A 13632-nucleotide genomic window follows, 5' to 3' on the forward strand; every position below is an offset into this window, starting at 1 on the left:
GTCATTGGAAGGTCTGGAGAAGCTTTGGTGTTTCATATCAATGGCTTTGTTTACAATAATAATAAATAATAACAAATTATACAAAAGTGTATCTTGTCAGTTGCTTACAGTGTGTGTACGATCTTGGAAAGCCTGTTATTTTCTGTTCATACAAAGCTACAAATCTGAAGCACCGTGTTGAGATGACATTAAAGCAACTCATTTACCAGAAAGCAACAAAATAACATTGTAACATTTAAGTTTCTGAACATTTCTAAATCCAAGCACCTTAACATTTTATTAACCAACTAATCTATTCTTGATTGAGGAACAGGAAAACACTACATATTTACAACTGCCTTAGCGCTACATTTCCATGTAATGTAACGATCCGACTGATAAAACGGTTCTGTAACAAATTCACAGCCTCGTTTATTTTGAGTTACACCTCGCTCTGGTGTTCTGACTTTAATAATCCGGAGTCCATTTTCATGTAAATCTATCCAATATCTGTAACCCTTATCCAGTTCAGGGTCGCGGTGGGTCCAGAGCCTACCTGGAATCATTGGGCGCAAGGCGGGAATACACCCTGGAGGGGGCCCCAGTCCTTCACAGGGCAACTCGCACATTCACTCACACCTACAGACACTTTTGAGTCACCTACCAACGTTTTTGGACTGTGGGAGGAAACCGGAGCACCCGGAGGAAACCCACGCAGACACAGGGAGAACACACCAACTCCTCACAGACAGTCACCCAGAACGGGAATCGAACCCACAACCTCTAGGTACCTGGAGCTGTGTGACTGCAACTCTACCTGCTGCGCCACCGTGCTGCAGTTTTCATATAAATATAAAACAAAAAGCTGTGCAGATGTAGCATAATTTACTTGTCAGAAAGTCAGTAATGATGAGATTTGTCTGTGTATTCGTGTTGTTATAGGGACAGACAAGATGACTTTCTGTTTGTTAAATATACTGTAGAAAACAAAAGGCCGTGTCACAGAAACTCTTCCAAACATAAAGAAGACACTATGATAAATATTACCTCAGTACCGTTCAACACATTTCTGTTCGAGGCTCCAGTAAAACACTGAGCTGCTCACCGCGGTGGACGGTGGAGCGCTGAAGCGGCGCGTGTGTGTCCCAATTCAGATCTCAACTCTCTGGCCCCTTGAACACTTCAACTCTCGCGCCTTCTGCTCACCTTTCAAGAAGTGAACATTTTAATGAAGGATTTAGGGTTTATAGCAAGAAATGGGACAGGGGAAAGCCTGCAGGCAGCAAATGAGAAATCCCTGCTGGACGCAAAGATTGAAAGATGTGAAATATGGCTGAACTAACAACAGATGCTGTAGTGGCGCCACCCTAAGTTCTCTCTTTGAAATACGGCTGATTTAACGGTTCCTACCAGCACATGCGCGTTTCAACATTAGGTGTCAGTCAGTCAGTCTCTAAGCGCAAATGCTTCTTCTAGACAGGTCCGGCAAAGACACCTAAATTTATCATGTGATTATCATTCCCTTTATAATGGATCTAGCAAGTTCTGGATGGTAGTACTTCAACCCACCCATTGTCCCTCAGTGGAAATGTATATGCTTACTTGGCCTTGGGTATGATTTTGTAGATATTCCCATTCAGTGTAGCTAAAATGTAGCCACAATGTAAAATCAAATTAATAAACGGTGTAATCAAATTCTTAACTTGATTCTAAATGATTTGTCAAACTTTGTGCTTGTACAGGTGAAAAGCACACTGAAATACAGTAACCTAAAACCTGAGAAAGTTACACAGTGTGTCCTGGAAATGAGTTTACAGCAGAGAGAGAGAGAGAGAGAGAGAGAGAGCACGAGAAAGAGAGAGATCACATTAACAGGACAACTAGGTGGGAGAACAGAACCAGTGAATACTACAAGTTATATTTGGATATTTTTTCTTTAAACGTAGGTGTGGATGGTACGCCCTGGACCTGATTTTTTTACTTGCTCCTAAAACAGGTAAAATATTCAGCTCACCAATGCCTTTAAGTCTTTTGTAGCTTAATATGTACTGTGGTAAATAACTTCTATTCTATTACGCAAGCTTGTTAAATGTTGATTATATTAACTACTCTGGGTTTTGCCTTTGCTATTACTGAAGGAATTTCTAAAGTCTCATGCTGTACTGTTTGCAGTGTTGGGTTTCTGCTCAGCATTTCAGTCTGAATGAATGCATATTAATTATTTACCAACACATACCTGTAGGAATGCACACTGACGCATTGCAAGACCAGCCACCAACTCACAAACATTGACGTTTAGACACTGGTATAATGGCTAGATTGTGGTGTATATACCCAACAGCACACACATGACACGCACAGAATGAAAACTTCCCAAACAAATATGTATTATTATTTAGTATTATGTAGCTCTAGAACTAAGGAAGATCATTCTATTATGTACAAAATCTGCAATAAATAAATAAAATAATATTAAAAATAGAAGAATGAACAATGACAAAAGAGAAGAATGAATGAGATACCTTGTTACTGATTAAAAGGTTAATAGACCAAGTGAGGCTGAATCAGCACAATACGATGAGGGGTCAACATGAATTTCCTTCAGTAATACAGGACAGACGGAGCAAAGCCGAGACTTTACCTGATAATGGCTACTTACAGCAAGTATGTGATCTTGATTGTACTTAGAAATTGGTAATTTAATTAAAAATATTCATTACATGTTTGTGTTTTATAGATATAAGACCACATACACTTGCCAAGCTTGAGGATTTAAAATTAAACTGCTTTGACATCAAATTGAGAAACGTAAACAGGACCAAAGGCACTCGTACACATTGAAACAAGTGTACGATGATGTTCTTCCTCTACGCCAGAAAGAGCTGATGACATAAAACATCAGAGCCATGGCAGCTGCTTCAACGAACTTCTCTAGCAACAACACCGTTCCAATTCTGACAGAACTGTTAAACTGCAGCAACGATGAATCCTACAAGTACATTGTGTTACCTCTGTGCTACTCCATCACTTTCCTGCTCAGCGTCATTCTAAACTCTACTGTGCTCATGCGCTCATACCGTAGTGCTCACCGCTGGAATGCTTCCCTGATCTATATGGTCAACCTGGCCTCCACTGACTTGATGTACAGCATGTCTCTCCCTCTCCTGGTGGCAAGCTATGTTATGCGTGACAACTGGGTATTTGGGGACTTCATGTGCAGGTTGGTGCGCTTTCTGTTTTACTTTAATCTCTACTGCAGCATCTTCTTCCTCACCTGCATCTCTGTGCACCGCTACATGGGCATCTGCCACCCCATCAGGAACATTGCACTTGAGAGTAAACGTGCTGTGAAGAGCATATGTGCCATGGTGTGGGTGGTTGTGTTCCTACTGACTTGCCCAATCTTCCGTTTTGCCCAAACTGGCTATGTTACAAAGATGGCAGACAGTGAACAAGGAGGAATCTTAGGTTCAAGGCAGGAGCTAAACAGAGCAAAACCAGAGATGTATAGAAACTGTTTTGATGTTGCGACAGACAGTGAATTCTCAGAGTATGTCCCATATGGGATTGTTCTCCACCTACTGGGCTTTTTCGTTCCATTCACCATTATTGCCGTGTGTTACTCTCAGGTGGTGAGAGCCATCTTTCAGACTCTAAACACCCAGCCATATATCCAGGACGTCGGAGACACTGAGAGATGTCCCAATGAAGGCAGATGTAGAACGTCCATTTCCATCTCTGGCTCTCAGTACTCGCAACATATCAGCAGACGCCGCAAGTCCATTAAAACCATCATTACCATCACATTCCTGTTTGCACTGTGTTTCCTTCCATTCCACATTACCCGGACACTTTTCCTCATCTTCAAACAGAGGAACGCAGGGTGTAACACTATGCACACCATCTCTGTCTGCTACAAAATCACTCGGCCCCTGGCATGCTGCAATTCGTGGCTCAATGCTCTGCTCTACTTCCTCACTGGAGACAAAGCCATCCCATGCTGTGGATGCACAGAAGGCAATCATAATGCACATCTAAAGATTTTCAGAGGGCTGAGAAAGGAACAAGGTGGAGAGCAACAGGGAAAGACATGCAAACCACAATTATGAGAATGACCCCGTCCTCAAAAATCTTCTCTGAACACTTCAAAACAGGGTTCTATGAAAATATGTTGTGGAAAAACACTTTTCGTTGCCTAAATAACTTTTCAAATGGTGGTTTAAAATGACCTTTTTTGTAAACAAGATGTTTACCTACAAAGCCCTTTTAAAGTTCTAAGACCTTAACCATTTAAATATATGTCCCACCTCCCCTTCTCAAATCCAAAGAAATATACCTCAAATCCTTGAGGCTTTAAATAGGCTTTTTAGGTCTCTACATATAAGCAGCTTCCATAAACCCTTCATAAATGTAATAAGTAACATTATTTGTCATACAAATTCTCCATTGTAATATGGCAATACCATAATATCAGATATTAATTTCAAACTTCCATCCTAAGCTTGACTTTACATATTTTTATTCTGTTCTATACCCCTTCAAAATACTATGTCCATTAAAACCTCTTCAAAACTCTTAATGTACAAGATTATTTACTTTTTTCAAAAACTAAAAGAAAATAAACCAGGGATCCTTATAAAATGAAAACAAAAATTCTTCCAAAAGTAAATAAATAAAGAAAAAAATCTCCAGACACATGGTTTGTATTTGGATCCTATATTTTCTTTATTTTATTTTTTTGAGACAAGTATAATTTATATTAACAAAGAAAAAGTTGTTTAACACAATAATAAAAGTATTTTCCCTCCTATGTGATATGTATTATTAACTTTAATGGAATGTAATGTGATGGCTGATTAGACTGAAATGAAACAAGAAGTCAACAAATTAAAGAAAACAGGAAGCAAGTTTACTAATTAACAGCATGTGTCAATGTGGACATCCTGCCCTGTTCTTAGTGTATGAGGATTAATAATATTACACTAACACTCACAGATTAAGCTGTTTTTGTTTTAGTGATAAATGTATAGACTCAGTCAACTGATGAATTTTCAATTTAAATGTCAAATTATGTATATTTTCCCCTTCAGCAGCTTACACAGCAGACAAATCCCAGAGGAAAATCTACCAAGAGCTATGGAGTTCAATTGTTAATGATTTTCATTAAAGTCTTTATCATTACATCTGAAAATTTGGCATTATGTACATATTCCATTTGTTGTTTGTAGAACTATATATTACTTCAAGTATTTCAGTATTAATTACATGTATGTTTTGCTTGGGATTGCAAAACACTTCTGTTTATTTCTTTAAAAAAGTGTACAAGTGTATTTGTATTAGTCATACATAAGTGGTTTAAACTGGTGTTAGAAACATTTTTTTTTTAAATTAAACTTTTCTTTTACCATTATGTTTGTTTTATTATTATTATTATTATTATTATTTTAATTGAAAATTGGATTTCACCTAGATTACTCACTGGCTTATAAATATTTAATAAATATTTGTGGAGCATTATTTAAAATAATGATCATGAACTGAAAATGAACAATAAAACCCAAAGCAATATTCATTAATTCATTCATTGTCTGAAACGCTTATCCAGTTCAGGGTCGCGGTGGGTCCGGAGCCTACATAGAATCATTGGGCACAAGGCAGGAACACAACCTGGAGGGGGCTCCAGTCCTTCACAGGGCGACACACATACACATTCACTCACACACTCACACCTATAGACACTTTTAAGTCACCAATTCACCAACCAACGTGTGTTTTTGGACCATGGGAGGAAACCGGAGCACCTGGAGGAAACCCACGTGGACACAGGGAGAACACACCAAACTCCTCACAGACCTGCTGCGCCACCATGCCACACAAAAACCAATCGGATCCAGTGGCATCGGATATTTATCATCCATCCATTTTCCATAAACACTTTGTCCTGTTCAGGGTTGTGGCGGGAGCCTACCCAGAATTACTGGGCATAAGGGAGGAACACCAATCCATCATAAGGCATCATATACTCACCAATTTACTCATGCATATGGACACCCTTGAACAGCCAGTTCACCTAACTGCATGTGTTTTTGGACTGTGGAAGGAAACACACAGAGGACACAGGAATAACAAACCAAACTCCTCACTGACAGCGTGAACCCACAATCCTGGAGCTGTGTGACAGTAAAACTACCTGTTGTGTTACCATGCAGCCCCACCATTATTAAATGTACCTAATGATAATTATGGAGAATACATACAGGAGAGACAGCTTTTAAACCATTTTTTTTTAGAAATGCCCATATTGAACTCCATTCCCTCCAGGTAAAGCAAAAGAAAAATCACACACACTATTATTTCTTGGCCTAGCAGCATGTTAACATTATGGATTACTGCTTATTTAGCATGTAATTTTGTAGAAAAATAAGTTATTTGAACATAGTCAATATAAAATAAGTCATTACTTTATGAATAAAACAATGTGTTTTGAGAAAGTAAGCCATTACTTTGGATGCTAACATGGTCAGAAAATCATTATACAACACACAAATGTTGCTTATAAACTGCGTGAGATTTTTTTTTCTCTCTTATACACTTTAGGTATAAATTGTATTCATACACTAAGCAAAAGGCGAAGAGGTATAAACAGGATAAACCTGAGGAGAGCTTTGATATAGGGAGCTCCTGTTTCTAATAAGAGCAAAGAAAGATCAGCGGCCCTCTGCTCAGATTACAGTTCCCTCCGCCACCGCTGTGAGGTGCTGCTGTTCAACGAGAAACACCATGACTATTTGTGTTGCGGGGAATATTTTTTATTTTCTAAATTAATGAGAGACTGCCAAACTTCACGACTACGCCGAATCCAGTGAAGGCTTCGAAAAACAGGATTTGTGCTCTCTGCGAGAAGAATGCAATCACCCGGAGAACTTATCTGTACGGATGTTGATCATGGAGCGCGTAACGGCTTTATTCAGCTGCTTTACAAAGTAGCAGGTAAACTTGGAAAATAGCTCGAGAGCTAACTAGCTAACCTCGACTGAGCCCAAAATCTGTTTTAGACTAGTATCAGCAGCTTTTTGTTTAAGTTCACAATAAATGTAACGGAAAGAACTGTGTGAAAGTTTTTCTCGTTGTCCGAGTGTCTAAACTAGTTGAAGAGAGTGTGCGCTGGCGGCTCTTTAAAATTAAACCTGTCGGAGCCGCTCCGCAACTTTCATAGTCCGTTAACTAGCTGTTCGGGGGAGTTCAGACAATCTTTGTCACGTCTTCAGAAATTCTTTCTCAGAAAAGAAATGCGACAGATAGGAGACTGCGGGATATAAAACCCGCTACGTTTATATCTGCGGCTGTACCTCGGCTCGGACAGTTTGGCGTGCGGCCTGCTGGTCAGGCTTTCACCGGGCTCGATTTGGAGCCCAGTCCGCCCTAGAGCGCGCGCAGCCCGGCCGCCTCTACCGCCCACACTCCGCTTCAGCGCCAAGCCATGGAGAGGATGGAGGTGGACCAGTGCGCAGGCGCAGCGGGAGGGGGCGGGGCTCTGCGGCGCTCCAACAGCGCCCCCATGATCACCAGTGTCAGGTGAGATAATTACACACATTGCCTTAATTTAAAGATGAATTGTAAATTGATACAGGCGTTATTTACGACAGAGTTGTAGGGCCACAGTGTTGAAAAAATAAATAAAATAAGATTCCGAGAATAAAGTTAGAATTCTGAGAAAAATCTCTGAATAATTCTGAGAAAAATCCCAGAATTGTTGAGTAAAAAAGGTCTGTATGATTCTGAGAATATAGTCGGAATATTTACAGAAACATTGTTTTGGGTTCTTATTTTCTATGACATGTAGACAGACAAACTGTCAGTCTGTGCACTATAGAGTGAGTTGTGAAAGAAGCAGTTAGTGAAGTGAACTGAATTATTTATTAAACGCATCCACACGACATGACGACTAAACTCATCATTGCAGCCCCTGACTGTGATGCATAAGGCTTTAGTTTATTGTACGAGTCCATGAGCCGTGAAGCGATGGAGTCTCAGGCATGCTGGAGTTCCACTCGTTCTGGGTCCATCATTTCCATGATCATTAATTGTATCCTATGAATTTCCATGCCCTCTTCTGAATAAACAGGTGTGTGCACCGATTCAGGGTTTAAATACCAATCACAATCTGGTCCTGATGTGGCAGAGAACTAAGTGTTCATTCCTGAAATCTATACCATAGTATGACTTAAGCAACACACTGCATTCTACAATTACCCTGTGTGTCTGCCCCATTGTACGTGCAGTAAATTATTCCGAGATTTTTCTCATAATGTTTCCGAGAATATTTTCAGAATAATTCAGATGTTTTTCTTGGAATTCTTCCTAGATTTTTCTCAGAATTATTCTAAGATTATTCTCAGAATTCTGACTTTATTCTCAGAATTCTGACTTTATTCTCAGAATCTTTTATTTATTTATTTATTTATTTATTTATTTATTTTTCTCTCTTATCTTCTCCCCCCAATGCCGTGGCCCTAAAACTCCATTGTATATAAGAATTATCAGCCAGGGTTCCTTTTAATGCTGTTGTACTCCTGCTTTTGGTCGGAATGGTTATTCTGTACAGTTAACCTACCTCAGTTATCTGATCTCAGTCAGGGGAAAAAAACTGACATTCCTGATTTCCTCAGGGTCTATACTCATTTTCTTACTTGTACTGTTTCTGTTGTTGTCAGGTCAAAGATATATTCAGGAGATAAACCTGCGTGGCTGTTTGTGTGTCACGCATAGCATACTCAGTTTTCAAGGGATACTTGTCTATAAAGCCATATAAAAGCCAGATGATGCATATTTGTTATGCATTTTCCTAAAGTTTTGCATTTAATGCATTTAAGTGAAACTATCAAACATTCTATGTAACATTTTTCTAATTGTAATCAATGACTTGTCAGTCACAATTCATATTGCTATTGTTTTTATAGCACAGGGCCTAATTCAGAGGTCAATGTTTATTTTTAAATGAAATATTGCTGGCTCAGAGTCAGTGGTTTTAGTCTGATTGAATATATCCCTTGACCTTTTTTTAAATAATGAATATAATATGGGGGTTGCAGAAAGTTTTTCAACAAAATACTTACACACCCTCTCCTGGAATGCTTTTTAATACTTTCCTAACATACTAAGATCTTTTGTTAGCTTTAAGATATAACAGTTGAAAATATGTCTCTGTTTTTAATTATCACTGTCAGATATAAGCAAATATCATTATATTTTGTTAAAATATTTGTAACATTATAAGAATAAGTAAATTAGTGGCACAAAAAGAGGAAAGAAAAAATAAAAACCACCCTCTCATTTCCAATAAAATACTGGGTTCTAGATCTAATATAATAAAAATAGAAAAAAAAAATTCCCACAACTTTACTAATGACACTCAAACATAGAGTGAGACGACACTGTTGATTGGTACTGTTTATTTTTGTATATAATAATATGGATAACCTCTGTATATTTTGGTTGAATGAAACTTGTTGTATAAACAAGAAGTGACATGACAAACTATTAGACTAATATTGTTACACCCTTAGTATTTACATATAGTCCCTTCTTATTGCAGTGTTTCTCAGTTGTACTCTTGGAGAACTCATGCAGAACTCATGCCTCATGTTTTAAAGTGTTCTCTGCTGCAGGCCACCTGATTAGATTCATGAACTAATAAGCAAGTTATTTTTAGGTAGAATTGGATGTGTAAGAGCAGGAAAAATACCAAAGCATGCAAGGCAGCAGCAAAATTGTGAACTTCTATGAAACTTTACTGATTAATTTTTCACTTCACCTTTGACAATAGTGATGGGATGACGGTTTTCAGCTCTAATAGCTCAGCCCGGTATCGGAGGAGCAGTGTGTCAGTAAACCCAACCTGCCCTTCCAGGGTAAGTTGTCATCTGTACTGCAGGCATTAAAATGAGCTGTTGCACAGACACAAAGTCTCTGTGTTAGATTTTTAGAGACCATTTGTCACAGGCCACTCTTTTTATTACAGACTCCTCTTTCTCCCTTCTCCTTGTCCAGTGAGAGGTCGGACCACAGGCGACTGGTAAGTCATATTTTTTTTCTAATGTTAAAGACAAGTCTTATTTTTAGACATTATTAGATTTCTGGCTTCTCATCACTTATCATATTTACGGGGGCTTTAAGTACCATTGGCACTAATTTCATTGATGGTTTTATGCATAGATGGACAATATGGAACATACTCTCAGAGGGAGTTTACAGAGACTAAGGTATATGCACCCAAATATGCAGAGGCAAGAATTAAATTTGCACCCAAAAGTGCATTTTGTTTATCATGTCTCTTTCTTGTAGTGCCTCATCTTCAGTCCCTTTACCTTCTGCAAGTCACTGGCATGAACATCTATCACAAGTGAGTATAATATTGAAGTCTGATTTGCCAACGTTTTTTTTAAATACATATTTATATGGTTTATTTGCAATAACTATTTAAACGCATGGAAATTCCAGCATACTATTTCCAGCATAATTATTTCTATACTTACAAATGACCAATAATAAAATTCTATGAACACTGTTCTCTGTTTATCTATTTTTGCTGCAGGGATTCCACTCCCAGGACTCTGGTGTTACTCCTAATTCTTCGCCAAGTCCAACAAGAAGGTTCCGGGGGTATGTTTCATTGCACTAAGAACATATTAAATGCATACATCACTATACTTAATGTAGGTTACTGAATTCGCCTAAAGATACAGATCAGGCTCGGATCATCCATTTTACCATGATTTTGTGTGACAGTATAACAACATTTCTAATCACAGGGGGTCAGTAAGTCCTGCTGTGAGATGGCCGGTGGTCGCACCTTTAAAAAGAAAAGGTAGGAAGAGATTTTTAAAAATAATAATTCATTAGCATTAACTGTAATGTTTTTACATTGTTGGGTTGTTTTTTTTTTTGTACTGTCGTTTAGGTGGAGCGGAATCTGATGGACCACCCAAAAAACTATTTGTTGCTGGAGTTACAGGTCCTGCCCACATAACTAGTTGTACTGTCAGGTGAGGCTTTTATCAATGAGGCTGAAATTTGCTGACTCAAACCAGAATGAGCAGATGCCGAGAGTCAGTGTAAAAATTGTCTTTATATCCTTGATCCTCAGTGTTCATCAGTCTGTGGATTCTTCATCGGGAGCTGTGCCCGTCTGTCCAAGCCCTCAGAACAGCCAATTGACCCTCTCTCCTCCACCAAACTTCACCGCTCACCACCCCAGCATCTAGACAAACACCATAGATCTTCAAGACCATCTGTACATGCCTGGATCCAAGACCGAGAACTGGGGTCAGTTGGACCGACAGAGTAAGACTAACAGTATCTCTGACCTCATTGCTTCTCAAGCTTCCAGACCTCTATTAAGTACCCCCCATGTCAAGATCAGCTTTTCATGTACATGGTGCTTTAATAGGAGTGTGTTTGACTCCACATATTTTGAAGAACTTTCAAAATATACAGAAAGCAGTTTATTTTCTACTTTATTTGAAGAGGAGTGCTAAACACAAATGATTTATAGTTGTCAGTGCAAAGAAGGGCAGTATATAATTCAGTATAATATTACCTGTTAATATTTCATTTGCACCAAGCCACAAATCTGTGGTATTAAGTTTCTTTTTGCATTTGTGAAATAATTTCAGGATTTACATATGGCAGTCACATTTGTATGGGTTTATAGTGATTGCAAACTACTTATCCTTGACAGGTTAAGTAGATAAGGATCTTTACCTATTACAAGCATGCAAATAGACATGTTTTGCTTTATTTTTATGGAGGCGCAGAACACCTTTTCTTAATGTCTGCAACCATTGATGTGGTCCAAAGAGGTCTTCCAAAATGTATATATTTTAATTCTAAGTATACAAAATGTTAGATTGCTAGCTAGAAAATTCAGAGATCAGTGGGCTGTTTAACCACAGTGCTGTTTATATGTATGCTCTCTACATTAATAGGTGAATGGACTTTGCTTTTTATGTTTCATTTGGTCAAGTCCTATCATATATTATTTTGTAAAATTATCATCATGACCCATTAGTGGACTGGATCTTAGTAGAACACCATTATGTGCAAAAAGTCAGTTAAATTCATTTGGGTACCATAATGGAGGATGAATATAGCACTTTCTCAAGTTTTCCACATAAAGCATAACACGTGGTCAGAAGATTTTGCACCACATAAAAGCCAAAAGCATTTACCAGCATTTGCCATATGCATTTTAATGCTGCATTTATGTAGCAACATTTTTATGTGTAAAAACAAAGATGAGCTGCATGCAGGAGGCCGTCTGTGTAAAGAATGTATAATACTCTCCTTCATGTGTAAGATGTCTTATTTCAGATTTAATTTTATGAATATCTTTTTTGTTTATTTGCACAGTGTTGGAGATCAGTTAATCAATATTGCTGTTATATGAGTGGGATCATATGTACATATTTAGTTTTAGTTAGACCCAAAGGGAGTAAGGGGGACTGAATGTACACAGTTTCGGATGTACAGTATTGTTTATTGCAGACATCATTACAAGAGCAACCTTCCAGTAGGAATCAAATTGTTGTGGATCTGGTCATGCACAGCATACAGTGCTCTTAATATCTCACCTTTATTTAAGAAAAAAGAAAAAAGCTTGACAGACTAAAATGTTATGAGGTTTTAAGTGCAAAGCCTGCTATAAGTCCATCCTCATCTAATTCAGATTGTGAAGAACCTTCTTCAAAGATGTTTTAAGACATAATGCCTTTTTTTTCATGTTTTGAGCAATTTTAGCTTTATTGCTGGTACAATGAAACGCCTTGTTAAGTAATTCCAAAGATACTTGTGCATGTTGACACCATCTCCATTTGTATGTTTCGTGTGATTATCAAAGACTGATTCCAGTGGTTACCTACATTGGGTCTTCAAATGAAATGTGCAATATAGACTTAAAATCACCACAGAATAGGATACATTTAATTTTGAAGTTTTTAAAGTAATTTCCCACATTCTGTGGCTTTTCTTTTTCTCTTTTTACTTTTGGAACCAACATATCGATCATCTGAGTTTGCCATTCACAAGAAGGCATATGTATGCCTAATTTAAGGTTACAAATGGTCACCATTATTTTCTGTGAAGGTTTATTCTAATTTTGTATGGACAGTATATACTTTTTCAGAAAGTCAGTATATTGTGATTGTTGTATTTGTTTCAATAATGGGCTTGTATGTTTTTGGATTTTGTCTTTAATTACTCCTATTTAAATGGAGAGTGTTCCCAAGACCCACAAGTATTCAGTTAAACGAAAGGGAAGAGTTTAAAACGATCTGATTGTTACAACAAAATCTGTGATAATCAGTCAGTTACCTATGAGTGAGATTTATGTTTGTAAGCACATAGAACATTCTACAACATGATAAATCATGGCTCTTACCTGTTTGATATGTAAATATGTTTTAGTTGCCACAAAGAGGAAGATAATGTATTTTTATGGAACTGTAATATAAAGAGGTAAACAAATGTATATTCATTCCCTCTGAATATCAAATACTGTACCAGGTAAAGGCTCATTTCTAGTGGTTAAGAAATGCTGTTCACTTTATGTATAATACATTGTATATAAAGATGATCATGACAATAAAATACTGT

The 13632-nt window shown here is 37.8% G+C and overlaps 2 protein-coding genes across 2 annotated transcripts; both read left to right on the forward strand.

Moving 5' to 3' along the window:
- Nucleotides 1–2626: 2626 nt before the first annotated feature.
- Nucleotides 2627–4088, forward strand: LOC136675175 (P2Y purinoceptor 3). The gene is made up of 2 exons (XM_066651601.1): nucleotides 2627–2643; nucleotides 2882–4088. The coding sequence occupies exons 1-2, from the start codon at nucleotides 2627–2629 to the stop codon at nucleotides 4086–4088; spliced, it is 1224 nt and encodes a 407-aa protein (XP_066507698.1).
- A 2665-nt stretch (nucleotides 4089–6753) lies between these two features.
- On the forward strand, nucleotides 6754–13627 carry LOC136674863 (P2R1A-PPP2R2A-interacting phosphatase regulator 1). Its single transcript, XM_066651143.1, has 9 exons — nucleotides 6754–7554; nucleotides 9806–9890; nucleotides 10001–10054; nucleotides 10195–10241; nucleotides 10324–10381; nucleotides 10574–10641; nucleotides 10791–10846; nucleotides 10940–11024; nucleotides 11126–13627. Exons 1-9 carry the CDS (start codon nucleotides 7460–7462, stop codon nucleotides 11241–11243), a joined length of 666 nt encoding a protein of 221 aa, XP_066507240.1. The 5' UTR covers nucleotides 6754–7459; the 3' UTR covers nucleotides 11244–13627.
- The last annotated feature ends 5 nt before the right edge of the window (nucleotides 13628–13632 follow it).

The sequence above is a fragment of the Hoplias malabaricus genome, chromosome 18 (assembly GCF_029633855.1).
Source record: "Hoplias malabaricus isolate fHopMal1 chromosome 18, fHopMal1.hap1, whole genome shotgun sequence".
NCBI lineage: Eukaryota > Metazoa > Chordata > Actinopteri > Characiformes > Erythrinidae > Hoplias > Hoplias malabaricus.

Coding starts and splice junctions, on each gene's coding strand:
- LOC136674863 (XM_066651143.1), top strand. CDS start 7,460: ATGGAGAGGATGGAGGTGGACCAGTGCGCAGGCGCAGCGGGAGGGGGC. Junction 7,555..9,805: donor CCCATGATCACCAGTGTCAG/GTGAGATAATTA, acceptor CTTTGACAATAG/TGATGGGATGACGGTTTTCA. Junction 11,025..11,125: donor ATAACTAGTTGTACTGTCAG/GTGAGGCTTTTA, acceptor CTTGATCCTCAG/TGTTCATCAGTCTGTGGATT.